The sequence below is a fragment of the Ursus maritimus genome, unplaced genomic scaffold (assembly GCF_017311325.1).
Source record: "Ursus maritimus isolate PB19 unplaced genomic scaffold, ASM1731132v1 scaffold_29, whole genome shotgun sequence".
Taxonomy (NCBI): domain Eukaryota; kingdom Metazoa; phylum Chordata; class Mammalia; order Carnivora; family Ursidae; genus Ursus; species Ursus maritimus.
In genome coordinates this window covers 18,457,902-18,477,196 of record NW_024425452.1, presented here as the reverse complement: position 1 = coordinate 18,477,196, position 19,295 = coordinate 18,457,902, and the positions used below count along the sequence as shown (strand labels likewise).

At 35.0% G+C, this 19,295-nt stretch overlaps 1 protein-coding gene across 1 annotated transcript in view; it reads left to right on the top strand.

Annotated features, from left to right (window-relative positions):
• Positions 1-19,295, top strand: part of EYS (eyes shut homolog) — a 1,466,842-nt gene that overhangs the window by 751,497 nt on the left and 696,050 nt on the right. Inside the window, 3 exon segments of the mRNA XM_008684895.2 lie at positions 1,903-2,097; positions 5,008-5,289; positions 5,292-6,752. Of these exon segments, the coding sequence (XP_008683117.2) occupies positions 1,903-2,097; positions 5,008-5,289; positions 5,292-6,752 (1,938 nt within the window).

Sequence of the window (19,295 nt, the reverse complement as noted above, 5' to 3'; positions counted from 1 at the left end):
GATTTAGCTAAGGAAAATATAGAAGTTTCTCTAGGATAAATTGTGTTGCTGTATGTGTGTGTGTATTGGGGGAGAGAGAGAGAGTTCAGACAATTAAAATATTAAAATCTATTTGAGGAACACTTAATTTTAAAAAAGATTTTATTATTTTAATTGTTGGTACTTGGGTATATAACAAGATGTTTCCTATCAAACTCAGAATTAGGAAAATAAATTCACCTTTGAGACTTAAACTCTGAGAACAGTACATTTTGGATGTGGGCCCAGAGATACAACATAGGAAAGAGAAAGTATGACTCCCTGGCTGCTAGACTTATGTGTCACCGGAAGAATGAATGTATTAACACATCCAGTGATATAATAGTCGACAATATTAGAAAACATATCAGAATCATAGAGACAAATGTTAGCAGTGCCAGTGTAAAATTGTCTAAGGATAGATAGTTTAGTCAATGACTATCAAGTATTCCAGATCATTCTTATGGAAATATCTTGGCTTTACATCATTAAGCTCTTTGAATTTGCATCATTAAGCATTTGAATCACCTTGTTTTACATGTTCTGATCTAATGCACATCAAGGAAATCTGTGATTCTTGTGTAGCTAGACTGACACGAAGAAAACTTGTTGACCATGGGGCATTTGAGGATCCCTTACCCTGTGGTGGTGATTTCTCAAAGTAATTAATAATGGCTTCTGGTTGAAATTTAGTAGGAAAATGTTGACCATGAAAATATTTATGAGATGTATAACAGCTATGTTTTCACCATAAACTAGTACATTGGCATTCTGATCTCTGTTTTCTAGTTTTGTGTGCATTTTCACCAATCTGTGAATTCTTTCCAAGCCTTGCTGCTTACCCTTGAGTGGTCTTTAGTCCTTAATATGTAGAATCACAAAATATATCTTTTCTTGCTGTTTCTTTTATTACTTTTGCTTCATTTTTTACTCATTTCTACATTTTAGGTTTTTAAAGTGGTTATATAACATCAAGAATCCTCTGACATTATAAATACTTTCAGGTGTGAGTTAAAAGTGAATATAGAATTTATAACTGAAACAAATGACAAAAGGATATCTAAAGCAAAATTTACATTTTGTGCAAATTAGATACAATCTGGGACAAATACTAACACAGTGAAGTAGGGATACCTATTGAATATGTCCTTAGTGTTAGGAAATAGGCATGCATAACCATTTTTAAATAATACCTGAATTTTATTTCCTTAAAGTTCAAAATCTACAAATAGTATAACTAAGTTTTAATTCTATATTTGAAGGAGACCCCCCTCATACATTTGCACTTACTTCTGTATGTATCACAATTCTCTTCGCTATGAGCTAAAAACAATTTCTTTATGTAGACATTATCTTATAAGTATATGGCAGAAATAGGCTATTCACATAAAAGAAACCATATAAGGATCATTGCTCTGTAAGCCAACACAAATTAAAATGATTCAAACATCACAAGAAAATGTTTTCAAATTATCTGTTGCATACACTGCATTTTATATTCGCTTCCAACTAAATATGACATTTAGAACAGAAAAGTTTATAATTTGTAACGAAGCTTTTAGATCCATATTGATGACCACACAGTACAAATTTTTCATTGGAAAAAAAAAATCCTAGAAGGAAATAGGAAGTAGTATTTTGGCTTAAAATTAAAAGAATTAAGAATAAAGTTAGGCATTCAATTGAGCATATCCCAAATTTGAAGGATTAAATTAATTCTTAAACACAGATAAAATTTACTGTAGAGACTTTATTTTCAAGCAAAAGAAGGCAATGATTTGAGCTATCTAATAAGACTATGAAAATACCTCAAAACTAACTTAAAAAGTTCTCTCTCGGGGACAAAGAAACTGTGAGCTTAATTATGGTAATTATCATTTGCAGACCTTCTCCACTGGGCTTTTTTTTGTGGTGATGAAATAGGGAGCATTACTCGTTTACCTCCCATCTCTCAAAGAACCGATGTCATTTCTACGCAAACATATACGGTACCTGCTTCTGACACTTCAATCAGCAGCTTTCCATCAGCAAGGGCTACGAGGCTATGGACCATAATGACTACTTACCCAGTTGATCCAGGTAAGTAGGTGAGAGTAAGTTATGGAGAAGATTGAATCTGATATAGTTGTGTATTGAAACATATTTTCTGACATTTCAAATCTTATTTTTCTGTGATACATGATTTTTTGGGGGTGTAAAATTGTTTTAGGACTCTCGTTCGTTATGTTTCATGTTTTCAGTTTTGTTGTAAGAATATTGATGTTTTTTACTAATAAATGCTCTTTCTGAAACAGTGTAAAAAATGTTCATTAATATCTTTATTGCTATGTATAAATTTTGGTAGATAACTGACCCCTAGTCCCAGCTGATTTTAACTATCAGTAAAATTTATTTTAAAAGACCTTGAACTACTTACTTTATTGTATCTTTATTTAACATTGTCTGAATCATTATATGTAAATTTATATTCCTATCAATTTATTGGAAAATTTGTTTAAATCTGGGTTTCTTTCCTATTTTGAAGTATTTTGACATGTTGAATATGTTTCAATATGTCTTATTTAATTTACTAAATCAAATGATGCCATATTACAAATAATACGTTATATGTTAAATTCCAAATTCACTCTTTATATAGTCAGTGTCACTAAGGATAATAAGAATGAGAATTAGAGCTATTAACAAGGTATTCTTTGTTTAAGAAAAATGTTTTTGAAGGCTATTGGGTATTATAAGCAGAAAGATAGTCTGCCCTATTTTTTGTCTTCATAATTTCTGTTCTTTTAAGGACTTAGGTTGACATATAATGTTATCAAATATAAAGAATATCGTGCCTATTTTGGAAGTAAAATGATACTTCTAATATTTGTAAACCAATATGTCATATATTCATTGATTCTATCAATCGCAGAGTTGCAATGTTTCATGCTTTATTATTCAAAGGGGTCATTTGGTTTGGAATATGTCATTACTTTTTCTTTTGTAAATGCTCATTCCTTGTGTGAATATATAAATAAAAAATATAAATATATAAATATAAAATAAAGAGTATATATATTGCTTTTCTTTATAATTGGAGTATAATTGAAATACAAATTCTATTATGTTTGGGTGTATTAAATGATCCCATGACAAATCTAGTTACCATCTGTCATCATACAAAGTTCCTATAATATTATTGACTACATTCCCTATCTTGTACATTACATCGCCATGACTTATTTATTTTATACCTGGAAGTTTGTACTTCTTAATCCCCTTTATCTATTTTGCCCTCTCCACTCAGCCCTCCTTCCTCTGGTAAACAAGTTTATTCCCTGCATCTATGAGTATGTTTCTGTTTTGTATGTTCATTTGTTTTTAGATTCCACATGTAAATAAAATCATACATTTGTCTTTCTCTGAATTATTTCACTGAGCAGAATACCCTCTAGGTTCATTCATGTTTTCACAAATGGCAAGATTTCATTCTTTTTATGGGTGAGTAGTATTCCATTGTGTATTATATCACATCTTCTTTATCCATCCCTCTATCAATGTACATTTAGATTGCATCCATATTTTGGCCATTGCATATAATGCTTCGGTGAACATATTAGTGTATATATCTCTTTGAATTGATGTTTTCACCTTTTCTGGATAAATATCCAGAAGTGGAATTGCTGGATTATATGGTATTTCTATTTTTAATTCTTTTTAGGAAATTCCATATTGTTTTCCTTAGTGGCTGCACCAATTTACATTCTCACCATGTACAGAAGTTCCCTTTCCTGCACATCCTCACCAACACTTGTTATTTGTTGCCTTTTTGATAACAATCTGACAGATGTGAGGTGATATCTCATTGTAGTTTTGATTTGCATTTCTGTAGTGATTAGTGATGTTAAGTATTTTTTCATGTGCCTGTTGGCCATCTGTATGTCTTCTTTGGAAAAATGTCTGTTCAAGTCCTCTGCCCAATTTTTTTTTTAAGTAGGATCCACGCTAGGCATGGAGCCTAAATCAGGGCTTGAGCTCACAACCCTGAGATCAAGACTTGAGCTGAGATCAAGAGTCAGATGCTTAACCAGCTGAGCCACCCAGGCACCCCATCCTCTGCCCATTTTTTTAATCCGTTTGTTTGTTCTGTTGATGTTAAGTTCCAGAAAATTTCTATGTATTTTGGATATGAACCCCTAATCAAATGTGTGATTCACAAGTATCTTCTCCCATTCCATAAATTGACTTTTTTGTTTTGTTGATGGTTTCCTTCATTGTGCAAAAGCTTTTTAGTGTGATGGGAGCCATTTGTTTATTTTAGCTTTTGTTGCCCTTGCCTAAAGAGTCTGGTCCAAAAAAATATTGCTAAGACTGATGTCACACAGCTTCCTGCCTATATTTTCTTCTAATGTAATGGTTTGGGGTCTTACATTAAGTCTTTAGTCCATTTGAATTTATTATATGGTGTAAGGTAGCGGTCTGGTTCCATTTTTCTGCATGTAGCTGTCCATTTTTCCCAGCACCGTTTTTTAAAGAGACTGTCTTTTCCCCCATTGTATTTTTTTGCTTCTTTTGTCATAGTTTAATTGACTATATATGAATGGGCTTATTTCTGGGCTCCCTACTGTATTTCATTGATCTATGTGCCTCTATTCATGCCTGTGTCATACTATTTTGATTACTACAGCTTTGTAGTATAGTTTGACATTAGGACACAAGATACCTCCAGTTTTGTTCTTCTTTCTCAAATTTATATAACACAATTTGTTTGACTTTAGCCCTCGCATGGAGTATGAATAATAGGAGTCTTTGCATTTATGCAGATTGTGAAGTCACTAAACTTTCTCATGCACTTTCATTAGAAATAAGATTTACAGAGCCATTTGTTTGCTTGTAATGGGTATGAGGTGACAGAGCAATTTGCAGAAGAGTGAGTCCAGGGCCAAAGTTGTTCATTTTTAATTCACTTTTCTGATTCTTTTTTTTTTTTTTTCTTTTTCCTCTCAGAAGTTCCAAAACAGACAGACATTCTCAAGCATGATGTTCTCCCAAGCACTGGTTTGGCAGCATTAAGTATTGGCATATCTTTTGAAAGCTATTTACTCGAAGAACTGATTTCCACTAGAGAGCCCTCAGCCAAATACAGTCTTCCTTCTTCCACAGATGTTTCCTCTTCTCAGTTTCTGAATTTTGGTGTTCATGACTCAGCACAAATTGTCTGACGCAAAACATCCGTATCACATATGCCTATCCAAACTTCAGTAGCCATACCAGGATTCCTTTTCCCCAGTAGGGGGAGAGGACCCCATTTATCATCTCTTCTTTCACGACAGATTCTATTTTTCCTACAGAATTTTTATCATTTGAGAACAATCAGACTATTGCCTTATCTACTACCACAATGAGTTCAGTAATTACTGGCATTCCAGGGGCTGATATTAAGTTAAACAGGCACTCATTACTCTCCCGTGGATTCCTGCTCACAACTGCTTCTACAAGTGCACCTCCAATTGTCTCTAGGGGGGCTCAAGAGGATATTGAAGAATATTCATCTGTTTCCTTAATTTCAAGAAGAGACTACTGGAGATTGCTGAGCTCCTCGACGTCTCTCATTTCTCCTGCTAAGATAATTATATCTAAACAGGTAGCCATCTTAAACTCATCAACTCCGTACCAATTCACTACACAAGCCTCCATTCCCAGTGAATACCAGGTTATTACTGAAGCATCTAGCAACCAGAGACTCACAAACATCAAATCACAGGCTGCTGATTCTTTAAGTGAATTAAGCCAAACATGTGCAACATGTTCTATGACTGAAATAAAATCCTCTCATGAATTCTCAGATCAAGTTTTGCATAGCAAATAGACCCACTTTTATGAGACATTCTGGATGAACTCAGTGATATTAGCCAGCTGGTATGCACTAATGGGAATTCAAACTATCACTTCTGGGCATTCGTTTTCTTCTGCTACTGAAATAACGCCATCAGCGGCGTTCACAGAACTGTCATCTTTATTTCCTTCTAAAAAGAGTACAAAAAGAAGGATTTTATCCTCATCCTTGGAAGAATCCATTACCCTATCAAGTAATTTGGATGTTAATTTATGTTTGGATAAGACTGACTTATCCGTTGTCCTGTCACAAACTGCCTCTTCAGACCTGATGAATACTGATTTGACTTCAAAACTGGCTACTGATGATCCCTCTGTGTCAGAAAACATGTTAAAACTATTGACAATAGGGCACTTTGGTGTAACTATGGCCCCCACTGAGATACTGAATCAAGACAATTTATTGGGTGTGCAAGAGAGTAAAGAATCTCGTCAACAGTCCAAACTTTACACACATGATAGCTCTCTAGATTTTGAATTAAATTTACAAAGTCATCCGAAAAGTATACATTCAAGTGACCTCGAAAATAACCTGCCACCTTACATGGACTCGATGTCTGGTTTTTCAGGAGTAACCTCTAATGTCGAATTTTATGCAGTTTCAGCACCTCTGTCACTTCCAATACAGGCCTCTTCCCCTGAGTCTGTACTTATGCCAGATTGGACATATTACAAAGATTATCTGACCTTAACATCTGATTTAAAAGAAGTGCTCAGAACTTCTTCAGAGTGGTCCAAATGGGAACTTCAGCCTAGTGTGCATGATTGGGAATCTCCTGATGTAAGCCAGAGGCTTTCCATCACTAGATCTCTTACTTTGTCTTCCCTGGAGTTCATTCCTCGTCAGCTGATGATTTCTGGTGAGTTTCTCAGTTTCAGTTCAGTAAACTTTTAGAAATGAGTTTCTTTTCTGTGGAGGAGAAAGAGCCTGTCATGGTCACCAGGTGCTCTAAACAGCCTCTTTGTAATCAGGGTAGCAGCCAGTTCAGTGGGGATGACACCTGCTGTTGTACCTGACACAGATGGTTATTCTTTATGCACTGCCACAAAGGCTACCAGATCAATACAGGAGTATGTTGGAGACAGCTACACTGCTGGCAAGCAATCAGAAACTGAACTAGTTCTATTCATTACAATAGATCTTTCAAAGTTTAGGAATAACTTTTATTATTCTCATTTCTTGAAATAGATTCTTTGTCAGGTGGAACACAATATAACATACATTTTCTAACATTTTTTTTTCAGCATAGTATTTTTTTTAATGGGAAGATGAGGAAATCAAGGGAACCTTATTGGGTATTGCCATCCTACATACCATGGTTTATCATTGTTTAATGCAAAGCTGTGATGCTTTCATTATATATAACTCAGAATATAAATTAAATTCATGACCCTTATTTGACAAAAAAAAATACATAAAAATTGAAACTAGATAGTATCCCATGTGTAAGTTTGAATTCAGTCTTGAAATAATTAATGAAAAGCTGCTTTTCTTGGGAACTATTCTTACTTTAAAGCATATTAGAGATTATTAGTCTCCTCTACCCTTGTGATTACTGTCAAATTGGGAAACATGCAAAGAAGTTTAAATAACTGTACTTAGCAAAAAGAGGGAGTATTTTTTCATCATCTAAAAAAGTTCTATCTTGTGGAATGTCAAGTGAAATTGTGGCAGTGAAGTTTATTTTCCTTCAATGAGAAATTTATAGGTTTTGTTTATTATATATGCATATTTATAGATTTTGTGTGTACGCTTAAGTGTGTAATCTGTGGCTGGCAACTCAGCAATGCAAAAGACCAAATCTTACCTTTGGTATGTCCAGTGTGATGATTTTCTTTACAAAGTTTCTAAGAATAACATAAATTTTAATTACAAATTTAAATGTGGTATTTTCCTTGTGCTTTTACAAGACAGTGGCCTGTTGTTGTATAACAGTTAAGACTCATCAACAATATCTATTACCTCACTTCTCACATATAAGTGCAACAGAGTTACATTTTCTCCTCTCATACAGTGAGTCCCATAGCCATACCTTGGAAATAATCAAGACACAAATTCTCCATTTCCAGAAAATCAAATCCTAAGTTTGCCTTTATGAACAAAAACTTGTCACATTCTGTTTTTCCCATCCTGTCATTCCAACTGCAAACACTCTTTGGTGATTTTTTTTTTAAGATTTTATTTATTTATTTGACAGAGATAGAGACAGCCAGTGAGAGAGGGAACACAAGCAGGGGGAGTGGGAGAGGAAGAAACAGGCTCATAGCGGAGGAGCCTGATGTGGGGCTCGATCCCGTAATGCCAGGATCACGCCCTGAGCCGAAGGCAGACGCTTTAACCACTGTGCCACCCAGGCGCCCCGGTGATTTTGACCTTTCCAATTCTGCTACTGTTCTTCCAGTTTTCCTTGCCTCCCTAATTATTTTAGATATGCTGATCAATAATTTGCAAGGCACTTGCCGGCCAGTATGTTCACCTACTATGTTGACCAGGGTTAAATCAGAGAATCAACAACACACTCCAGTTGAATACTTGGGAAAAGTTTAATTTAAAAAAAAAAATTACAAAGATATGGGTAAAGTTTAGGGAAAATAATGAGGGACAGTATGGTTCTGAAGGGACTAATAACAGCAGAATGTCATTACCACCTGGAGTCCTGAAGAGATCAAAGGAAAGAGAGTTATCAGGACCCATAGAGAGGAAAGCTACCAGTTCACAGATGCTGCCTCATTTAGGGAGAGAATACAAGCAATCCAAAGCAAACCAGTCAAAAACAGACCAGAAGATAATATACCCAACTTCATTCTCTTCTTGTCTTCTGGACTCCTGCAGGTGTTCCCTATTGGCCAAACCCATTCAGGAGCTGAAAATTATCTTTAAAAACATATCTACACATCTATCTAATCTTTTCATGTAAAGAAAAGGGACAGTTGGCCATAGTAGAATGGCCTGCAGTACTAAAATCTTGACTAGGTTCCAGGTTCCATGACACTGCCAAAATATAGCATAGGCATGTAACTGATAAAGGGAGAATTTGCTTGTATGTTTCTAAAGTGAACCATTGAGTACGACTACTTCCTCTCCACGTGTGACTTCCATCCTAGGAAAGTATAAAAGGTAGAAAGCTCATATTTCTGGGCTCCTTTGCTCTGATGGATTCCTCACATTTCATGGGTGGGTAGGAGAAAAAAGATGCTCCAGGTAATCTCTTGTGATGAGTAAAGTGAAGCATCATGGAATCATGGCTATCAATATGCTTCTGAGAGTTCTGTGTAACTTTTGAAGTGTATGCTTGCCGGTTCTGTAATATAATGACATCTACTAAACTGAATTGAAGTTGTCTTTGTCAGACATCCTCTAAATCAAACCAGTCTTTGTGGTTTTGTTTAATTTATGAAGCAAATTAAGTTTAACTGGAAAATAAAAAGGGGGGAGGCACCTGGCTGATTCAGTCAGTAGGGCATGCAGTGAGTTCGAGCCCCGCATTGGTCTTAGAGATTACTTAAGGAAATTTAAAAAATTATTTTTAAAAAAAGAGAGAAAAAAAGAACATTCTCTAGCAGTTGGTATGATTTTCCTCTAGCAATATGATTCTCTACCAGTTGTGTGAGAAGGTTTTAAGAGAGAACAGCCAGAGATTTCTGATCCAAAGATTTTCTGATAGCAATGGATAACAAAAATAGTACTGAAATGAAAATTTTATATATGAGTTCCATTTATTCCATTCATAGTTGTAAAATTCTAAATTAAAAAAATTCAATATAGTATTCATAAAATTCTGGTAAATGGCAAAGGGATATTATCTATTAATAAAAGGTGTGTCAAAGAAAGATATTTAATAATATAATTTACCACATCATTAGGTAAAAAGATATTGACAATTTATAATCTACTAAGAGTATTTTTTTCTTTCTCTTTTTCCTTTTTTTCTATCCTAAGGGATTTATGTTATCTTCAGATCTTTTTGGTATATATAATTATTTCCAAGCATAACAAAATATGAATAGCTTATAAGATTCAATGCCATTCTTCAAGTTGAAACATAAGACATAATTCCATTAAACTCATAAGTCAAAATGCCTTATATATGCATATGCACATATTTTGTGCATACCATTTAGAAAATCAAATAGAAAATATATTACATAGCCAAAATACCATAAATAAATTAAATGAAGATATGCTGTCCTTATTTGAGCTCTTGAAAATGTGAGCCCTTAATACTAAAGAAACACTACATTTGAAAAGTGTAAAACAAATTTCAAACAAATTCAAATAGGATAATATTTAGAACTTGATCAAGTCATTTTAAAGTCAAAGAGAATAGGGGAATATTGAATAGAAATGGCACTGAGAGCATTGTATGTTTATGAAATATATTAAAATAAATTATAATAAAATATGGGTATTATTACACTGATTATATACAAGGAAATAAAATAGAAAGTCCAGATTCATATGTTTAAATTACATATAAAAGAGATTTGAAGATTTTCATATTCAACAACTTGTGTTGCTGCATTTTGTTATTTTGAAAACTCTTCCTCTGTTCCCTTATACCAGAATAATTTATCTTTTTTTTAAAGATTTTATTTATTTATTCAAGAGAGAGAGAGAGAAAGCATGAGAGAAGGGAGGGTCAGAGGGAGAAGCAGACTCCCCGCTAAGGAGGGAGCCGGATGCAAGACTCGATCCGGGGACTCCGGGATCATGACCTGAGCCAAAGGCAGACAGTTAACCAACTGAGCCACCCAGGCACCCAACAGAATAAATTCCGTGAAGACTAACTAGATAAAATTATAAAATAAAACCTTAAATAATCCAAATCAAATGCAAGTTAATATTTATTTCATCTCTAACTGGAACTTTTAAAGCCTAGAGCAAAAATAGAAAATTATAAATGAATGTTGATGGGGAGTATATTTTATAGAATAACTAAAATTAATACCCATCTATTCCAAAAATGATCATAAACATAGTTAAAGCAAATATATACAAAAATGTGTTGTGTCATAGGATAGACATGGTTATCAATACCCTTTCAAATCAAAGAGGAAAAGCTGACCGCTCAAATAGCAAAACACTTTGCTGTACATAGTCAGTAAAACTATGTACAGCAAATCATCGGAAGCAACCGAAGATATCAAATTTTAAATGAGACAAATTTTACCTATTTGCCAGTGTTTTATTATTTTTATTCAACTGTAATACTCTGAATTTGTGAAGATACACCACTCTATTGGTGGGGAAGTAAGTTGGCACCATCTTTCTGGAGAATTACTTGCCACCAGAAATTTTAGAAGTTTTAGAAATAACAGTCTCAATTTTAGGAAATTATTGTGATATGCCCAAAATTATGTTATTAAATGTAATTAAAATAATAAATATTTAGAAACAAATATGCCCTAAAATGGTGGTTGTATTAAATAAATATTGGTACTTAGTAATGCTATTAAGCAGAAGTTATAAAATCATATAAACACATATTTGCAAATACATGTGTACATGCACACCACATATGCATACAAAGGATTCTTCCAAAACATTAATATTGCTTTCAATACTTATTTTTGTTTTCTGAAAGTTTCATACTGATTATATATTTTTATGATCAATAAAGAATGTTTTTGTAAATATTCGTATATAGTGAGAAATAAAGAACATTTCAGAAAGTATATTTATTTTATTTATATTAGATCCAAGTAATCAAGTTTTTATGAGATCTGCAATGATTCTTATAGAAAATATAGAAAAATCATTGCGAATTAACATTATTATAGCGAAAGAAAAATCAATTAAAATTATTTTAAATAATATAAAATATTTTTCTGAAATAACACAGAAATCTTATGTTCAAACATGCCATCTGTATTTTTTTAAACTAAATTACTATGTAAAGGTTGAAAACATTAGTTATATTTCTGCAGCATTCTTTACTTTTTAGTAAAATTTTAAAAAATGGAATGGAATTAATCACATCATTTTAATGGGTATTCAGATGTTTTTTGACTTAACTACTTTGTAATTTGTTTGCTTGCTTATCTGTTGTTTTGGACCTGAAGCACTCAGATATGAATTAATCCTTTCTTTCTTTTTTTTTTTTAATCTTTTTTTTTTTTAAGATTTTATTTATTTATTTGACAGAGATAGAGACAGCCAGTGAGAGAAGGAACACAAGCAGGGGGAGTGGGAGAGGAAGAAGCAGGCTCATAGCGGAAGAGCCTGATGTGGGGCTCGATCCCATAACACTGGGATCACGCCCTGAGCCGAAGGCAGACACTTAACCGCTGTGCCACCCAGGCGCCCCTGAATTAAGTCCTTTCTAAAACAATCTTAACTGTTTCTCATTTCTATAATTTCTATCTATTGACAAATCTGGAATCATATGTTATATTCTAAGGTTTTCAAATGTCTCATTCTTGTATGTCCATTCTACAAACCAGCAAATGTAGAGGAAGTTTTCCTTTTTGTGAAAACCACTAAGCACCAAAGGAGATGTCCCCCCTCAGTTGAAACATGAGACCTCCTACTACAGCTCCCCAAGTTACTTTACTGCAGAAGGAGCCACTCCAGACCCTGTCCTCTGTGGTCAAGAAGTATGTGCATTGGGGTGCCTGGTGGCTCAGTGGGTTAAACAGATTTCTTTGGCTCAGGTCAAGGTCCCGGGGTCCTGGGATTGCGTCCTGCATCGGGTTTCCTGTTCCTCGGGGAGACTACTTCTCCCTCTGCCTCTCTCTCTCTCTCTCTCTCTCTGTCTGTCTCTCATGAATAAATAAATAGATAAAAATCTTTTTAAAAAAAAGTATGTGCATAGAAGACAAAGCTTCTGTCACAATCTCTAATAGTCACTTTTGTTCTAATTTACTTGCAGTGTATAAAACAATCCCATTTAGAACTGACCCACTAATGAACACAACTAATTCTCCTGCGGGCCAAAATATATTTGCTGAAACCTAGCACACAGATTTTAATCTGAAGTGAAATCCTGACATTTGGTTTCCTGTACATCTCCCAGCATCTTTCACAAAGGAATGCCCTGTGCGTTTTGTATTTTGCTAGTTTGCAATATTCAAGAATATTCATTATTTGCATTTTACTCCCACTTACCACTAAAATGAATAGTAATAACACTATATACAAAATATGGTATTATATACAAAATATAGTAGAGTGAATATAGTTAATAATACAGTTTTTTTTTTATGCATGTTACAGTTCTTTGGTTTTGAAACACTTTCATCTCCATTGTTGAATCTTGGGAATTTGATCTTGGGAAAATTAATAGCATAGACCAGAGATTGGCAAGGTATTACCTGCAGGTCAAACCCAGACCACCACTTGTTTTTGTGAAGAGTTTTACTGAAACACAGCTAAACCCATTGATTAAATACTGTCTATGGCTGATTTCATACTATGATGGCAAAGTTGAGTAGTTGTGATAGAGGCCATATGGTCTACAAAGGTAGAATGCTTACTAACTTCTTCTTTCCAGAAGTAGCAATTCCTGAAGTAGCAATAAATGTGAGGTGTTTATAATTCTCAGGTTAGTATATTTACCTTTTTGACCAAGGTGTAAATACCAGCCTTATAATGGACTCAGAAAAGTTTGTATTTCAGACCTGCTTAACTCTATTAAGCTGCCCAAGTCACAACATCTCTGTTTTCTGCACCATTCTGATAGAGCCCTAGGGTAAAGCCACAGACTGTGGTAAATACCCATAATCTCTTTGTGAAGCTCTCAGATCTATGTGCAAGGCTGCTTTCAGGGGTGTGTAAACTCTCACAAAGGCCTTATACTCAGAAGGACCCCATGCTTGGTAGAGCCATAGTATGTAGGATTTCAGTGAGGCTCAAAGAAAGTACAAACTAAGGATATTATGGAAGTCATCTGACTCCAAGGTGGTGTTAGAATATGCATGGAGCAAGAAGTGGAATAAAAGCAGCTGAGTTTGTGTCAGTGTTCAGTTATTTTTTGCTAAGAACAAAATGCATGCACTAGCTCTGCAGCATGACTTACGTAATTTTGGTGATGCCACTGAAGAGTTAAATTCTCTTATATTTCATTTAAAACAGCATTGCACAGTATAAAGATGAATGGTAAAATATATGCTAATAATTGAAAGTCTTAAATTTTCCTTTTTTAAAATTTTTTAAATTTCAATTCAATTAGCCCACATATAGTACATCATTAGTTTCTGATGTAGTGTTCAGTGACTCATCTAGGATGACATTAAATAGCAAGTAAAGTATATCATGAAAAGATAAACAGGAGACCATGAAAGAGAGAAAAAACTTTTATTTTAGGACCTTTAATGGAACATTTTTCCTGCTTTTTTTTTTTTACAACAAAGGACCCCGCATTTTCATTTTGCAGTGGGTTCAACAGATTATGTACCTGGCACCTTCCGTGTTGCTGCTGTTCTGGGATTCTCTTCCCACCTCCGCCAGGCCAATTTAACAGAGTTTCATGCTCTCCACGTAACTGTTAGAATCCCTTAGGTTTGGTTCTTGAACTCCCCCTTCCTTTCTTTCCAAACTCTTCACTCTTCTTTTTTTCAATTCTCATTTCTTTAGTCCACAATTTGTCATTGGAGATGTAGCACCTACATTCATGGCTTCAAATATATGCAGAGATATAAACTTGCTTCTATTTTTCAAATTACCATTTTTTGCCTATCAGTCTCTCAAAAACTTAAGATAAAATCTTTATCTCTCCAATATCACAGCCTCCATCTCTCTCCCTACCCATACTTTCTTCTCCACCGAATCATTTCTCAGACATGAAATTTATAACCAGCTGGATTTCTGAGCTTCAGCATAAACTTTATTTTATCCAAAGTACTACGAATTGTATCTACAAAGTTCTCTCACCTAGCCTCTTAGCTCCCTATTATTACTCCAGCTTAAACTCTTACCGTCTCTTTTGGACTAATGCAGTAGTCTCCAAAATGAGTGACCTTTTTCTAGTGTCTATTCTCTCTGGTTCCTCTTCCACGTTACTTTCAGAGTTGTTTTTCTTATGTGATTTTCATTCCTCTGTTTCAAAAGTTACAATGAATCTTCATTTCCTATCAGGAGAGGTTTAAAATCTTAAGCATTCCGACTGTAGTACTCAATCTCAATTGTATCATTTGAAGTCATTCTCTACCACCTATCCTTACCTATTTTGTGACTAACCACAGTCTTCAATACTGTTACACAGTTGCCCAACTCTGCACTTTGGCATTCATAGTCCTTCTTCCTAAATGCCCTCTATTGCCCACTTTGTCAGATTCCTTTCCTGAGGCTCAAATCAAATGTCACCTTCTATTGGAAGACTTTTGTAAAACCACTTAAAATTTTATTTTTTCCCTTCATTTTTGCTCTGATAGGTCATTATACATAACTCAGTGTCACCATGACTTTGGTCATGTGTTGTTCTGTTAGCTTCCCTCAGTGTATTTATGCTTTCATTAGAGGAGCCATGTGTTAATAGATATAATGCCTTATCCAAAGCTTTGCCATAATGGTGGAGATCCCAGGAAAGACTATTTTAAAATTAGTCATAGAGATTGTCATCAGTTTATTCATAAGTGGGGGAGGCTTAGCTGTGAAGGCTGCTATGACTGAAGCAGCATAAACTGTGGATTTGTGGAAGCTGGAGGGGGGTAGAAAATACCCTAGGACTGGAAAAATACACATGGCTGAAGTGGCTGGACCCTCGGGGAGAAGCTGGATTACTCAATACATGGAATCTCAAGGAATTCCCAATTTAATTGTGGTTCAGGATGGCTTTGTGTATGCAAGTGACTTGATACTAGGAGAGTCTAGGCAGCCAGTGAGACACGTAAAGATGGGGTGGTTGTGGTTTATTTATGGATTATCAGCCAGCAAAGAGCTTGATTCCAGATGTCCAGAAAGCAGGATTCATTTCGGGAACAACTAACTATTCTTGAGGAAGGATCTGGCACCGCTGACATTCAAGGCAGAATATCACTTCTGCAATGAGAGGGTGAGTGAGGGTGGGCATTTGATGCTCTAAGCAGAGGATGTGGGCAGTCTAAATAATCCAGTCCTGTAATTGAGCCAGTGTTATAATAAGGCTTAAAGAGGACAGTCACAGGAAGGAAATGATTTGGGCAAGAAACAACACAGATATTCAGTGGGTATTTCTGGATGTTGGGGAAATGAAGGCAAGGACAAAATTCTTTGTTTCAAGGATAATTATAATAGTAGTATTCAATACCACTTAGTAACTAATAATGCCCTGGAGTTGAAGAGCTAGTCCCTGCACAACTTTGCAGGAAGAGACTATCTTGGCCCAGATCCATCAGCTAGTAAGTGCTTGAGTTGGGATTGAAGTTTGAATTTGCGAGATCTAGATATGATGAATTTTAAGGACAACTTATTGCTCAATGATAAGAATGAGGCTCTGCTTATCCTCCATGCCCTTTTGTCTTCATTGGCTCCATGTTTCATGTTCGGACAGATCTCAGCTGGGCCTTCTAGTGAATGGTGTCCCTTATTCCAGGGAGGCCAGGGAAGAATTGAGGAAGGCAAGAGAGTGAGATTTTAAAACTGGGGCCTTTGCCCCTTGGTTGGGCCAATGTATCAAATTCTGCCAATGAGGAGAATTACTTCGCTCTCCACAGATATAGTTTTTCTCAGTTCTATTTACTATTGTCAGTCACTTATACATAGGAACTTAATAAAAGATATTTCTGTTGCCTCCCAAATCTATTTATACTTGAAACATGTGGTGCAGTATGACAAGTTGTCACTTTTATGAACATCAATCAACAATATTTTGAGATGCTATTTTATGTCAATAATTAAGATATTATTCAAACCCCTTGACAGTGTTATTATCTAAGTTAACAGTGATTAGCATAACATATGTCCTTCCTTAATAACCATATTTCACTCAGCAACACATTTTATCACATCCTGGACTCTATTTATGGTGTAGGTAATGAACTACTGAAAATAACAGATGTTTCTTGCCCTCCTAGAGCTTAAATTCTAGTGATGACAGAGAGTAAACATTAAGTATAATAAATGTGTATTTCTGTGTGACATGTTGTATATAATAAAGTGTACATAGAATAGTTCTAATCTAGAGAGAGAATATATATGTATGTGTGTATAGACTATATGCTTAAAAGAAAAAGTAGAGCAGATTTGAGGGGGAGAGTATCACAGGTTCTGAGTTGGTGGGTGGGAGATAACAGTATGGTCACATATGATCTTGCTGAGGAAGCCAACTTGAAGAAGATGAGAGCTGCGTAGGTAGAAGGAGGAAAAATATCCCACAAAGAACAAATGTCCAATGCTTTGTTAAGGGAGGTGTATGTTTGACATTTTCTAAGAACATCAGGGAAGCCTAGATGGAGCAGGTAAGCAAGAGGGAGACTTGTAGAGGATGAAATCAGATAGAGGACAGGACAGAAAGAACAAAATCAGATTCCAAGAATTTGGGGCCATTATAAGGACTTGTCTTGTATTTGAGTGAAACAGAAATTTATTCCAGAGGTTTGTACAGAGAAGTGACATGATCTCAGTGATTACTCTGGCTGCACAGTGGAGAATTGAAGAGTGGGTGGGGATAAGGCAGGCATACAGGTAGGAAGACCAGTTAGAAGACTAATGCCCTGGTCCAGGTATGAAATGACCATGGCTCAGTCCAAGTGTCAGCAGTGAAGACTTGGGAGATGCTCAGATTCTGGATATATTTTGAAGATCAGGCTAACAGGACTTGCTAAAACATTGGATTAATTTAATTTATTTTTATAATCAGTTTTATTAAGCAGAGAAAAGTATCTTAAGCACCCTCTGAAGACAAATAAGGGGAAATTATGCAAACCATTTTTTCCAGACATGCTACAAATAGGTTTATCTGAAATTTTATCAACTATAAAGCTGTGTCTAACAGCAGCTGTATTACAATGCAAAAGTCTGATAAGTTTATAATGACTTTCCTGATTATGGCCCTGAGGCACAGAAAGACCGTATGACTTCTGCATCTGCCATGAACTAACAAATTATGTTCAGCATGAAATATATGGTTCATGTTTTGTGTTTACACTTATTCTTGAAAATTTATTTGTGAGTTCATGTTGAATGAAGGAACTCTCTACTAACCATAATATTTAATAATTCAAGTTATCCATACCAGACCATGTGATGATATCACACATGTATGTGTTTTGTATGTATGTGTTTGTATGTGTGTAGACTTGGGTATGTGCTTTTGTTTTTGTATATAACAGGAAGTCAGTGAAGAAGGGAAAGAGCTAATGATATAATATGCACTATTGAGAGAGCAGATGGTAGAATTAGAAAATACTGAAAGACAAGAAGACAGATGACGAAGACGTGAGATTTGATAACATTGACTCTGAAATTTCATAATTGTGACACAAATGCTGGGAATATTAATTTTTTGATGAACAGTGTACTAGTTTTCTAGGGCTGCAATAACACTGGACCACAAACTGGGTGTTTAAAACAACAGAAATGTATCGTGTCACAGTTCTGAAACCTTGAAGTCCAAACAAGGTGTTGGCAGGGTTATGCTTTCTCTGAAACCTACAGAGATAAATTCTTCCTTGCTTCTTCCTAGCTCCTAGAGGTGACTGTCAATTCTTAGTGTTCCTTGGCTTGCATTTACATCATTCCAAATTCTGCCTTTGTTGTCACATGGCATTCCCCCATTGGTCTCACCATTTTCCCATAAGGACACCCTACCACACTAAAGCTAAAAGTTGGTTCAGAGTCTTTATGCATTTTCTAGACTCTTTACCTAGATCTTTAAAAATCTTGAGTTATACAATTTCATTGTCTGGTAATATGGAAGAAGATTGGAATATGGACAAAACCTAGAATTCCAATTCTGTGACTTACTAGCTCTCTGACTTTAGAAAGGTTATCTACTCTAGCCTCTGTTGTGTATCTGTAAAATAGGACTACCACTAATTTTGTGGAGTAATTTTGAGGGTTATACAAATAAGTATATATAAATTCCTGTCAAAGTGCCACCGAAATGTTAGTTTCTCCCTAAACATTTGTTTGTTTGTTTGTTTGCTTAATCCAACTTCACACACTCTCTTTAGTTTCCACACTACTTCCCCAACCACATTTAATTGTCTGGTCTTTAAACTTTGAATACTTGAAATCTAAACTTGGTACTTGTCCTGAATTTTGTTGTTATATACTCTACTTTTGACTTGTTCACTTACTGTTGACAAATTTATCCTACTCTAACATTTGATTTCTGGATGTAGTCACACACTTGTGTCTCTCTTGGTTCTAAATCCTGAGCTCAGGTTCGGCCAGGGATTTCTAACCCTTCCCTAGGTCTTTTTAATTCCTATATATACTTTTTATATGTATCAGTTACAGAAGATTCAATAGCTAATACTCT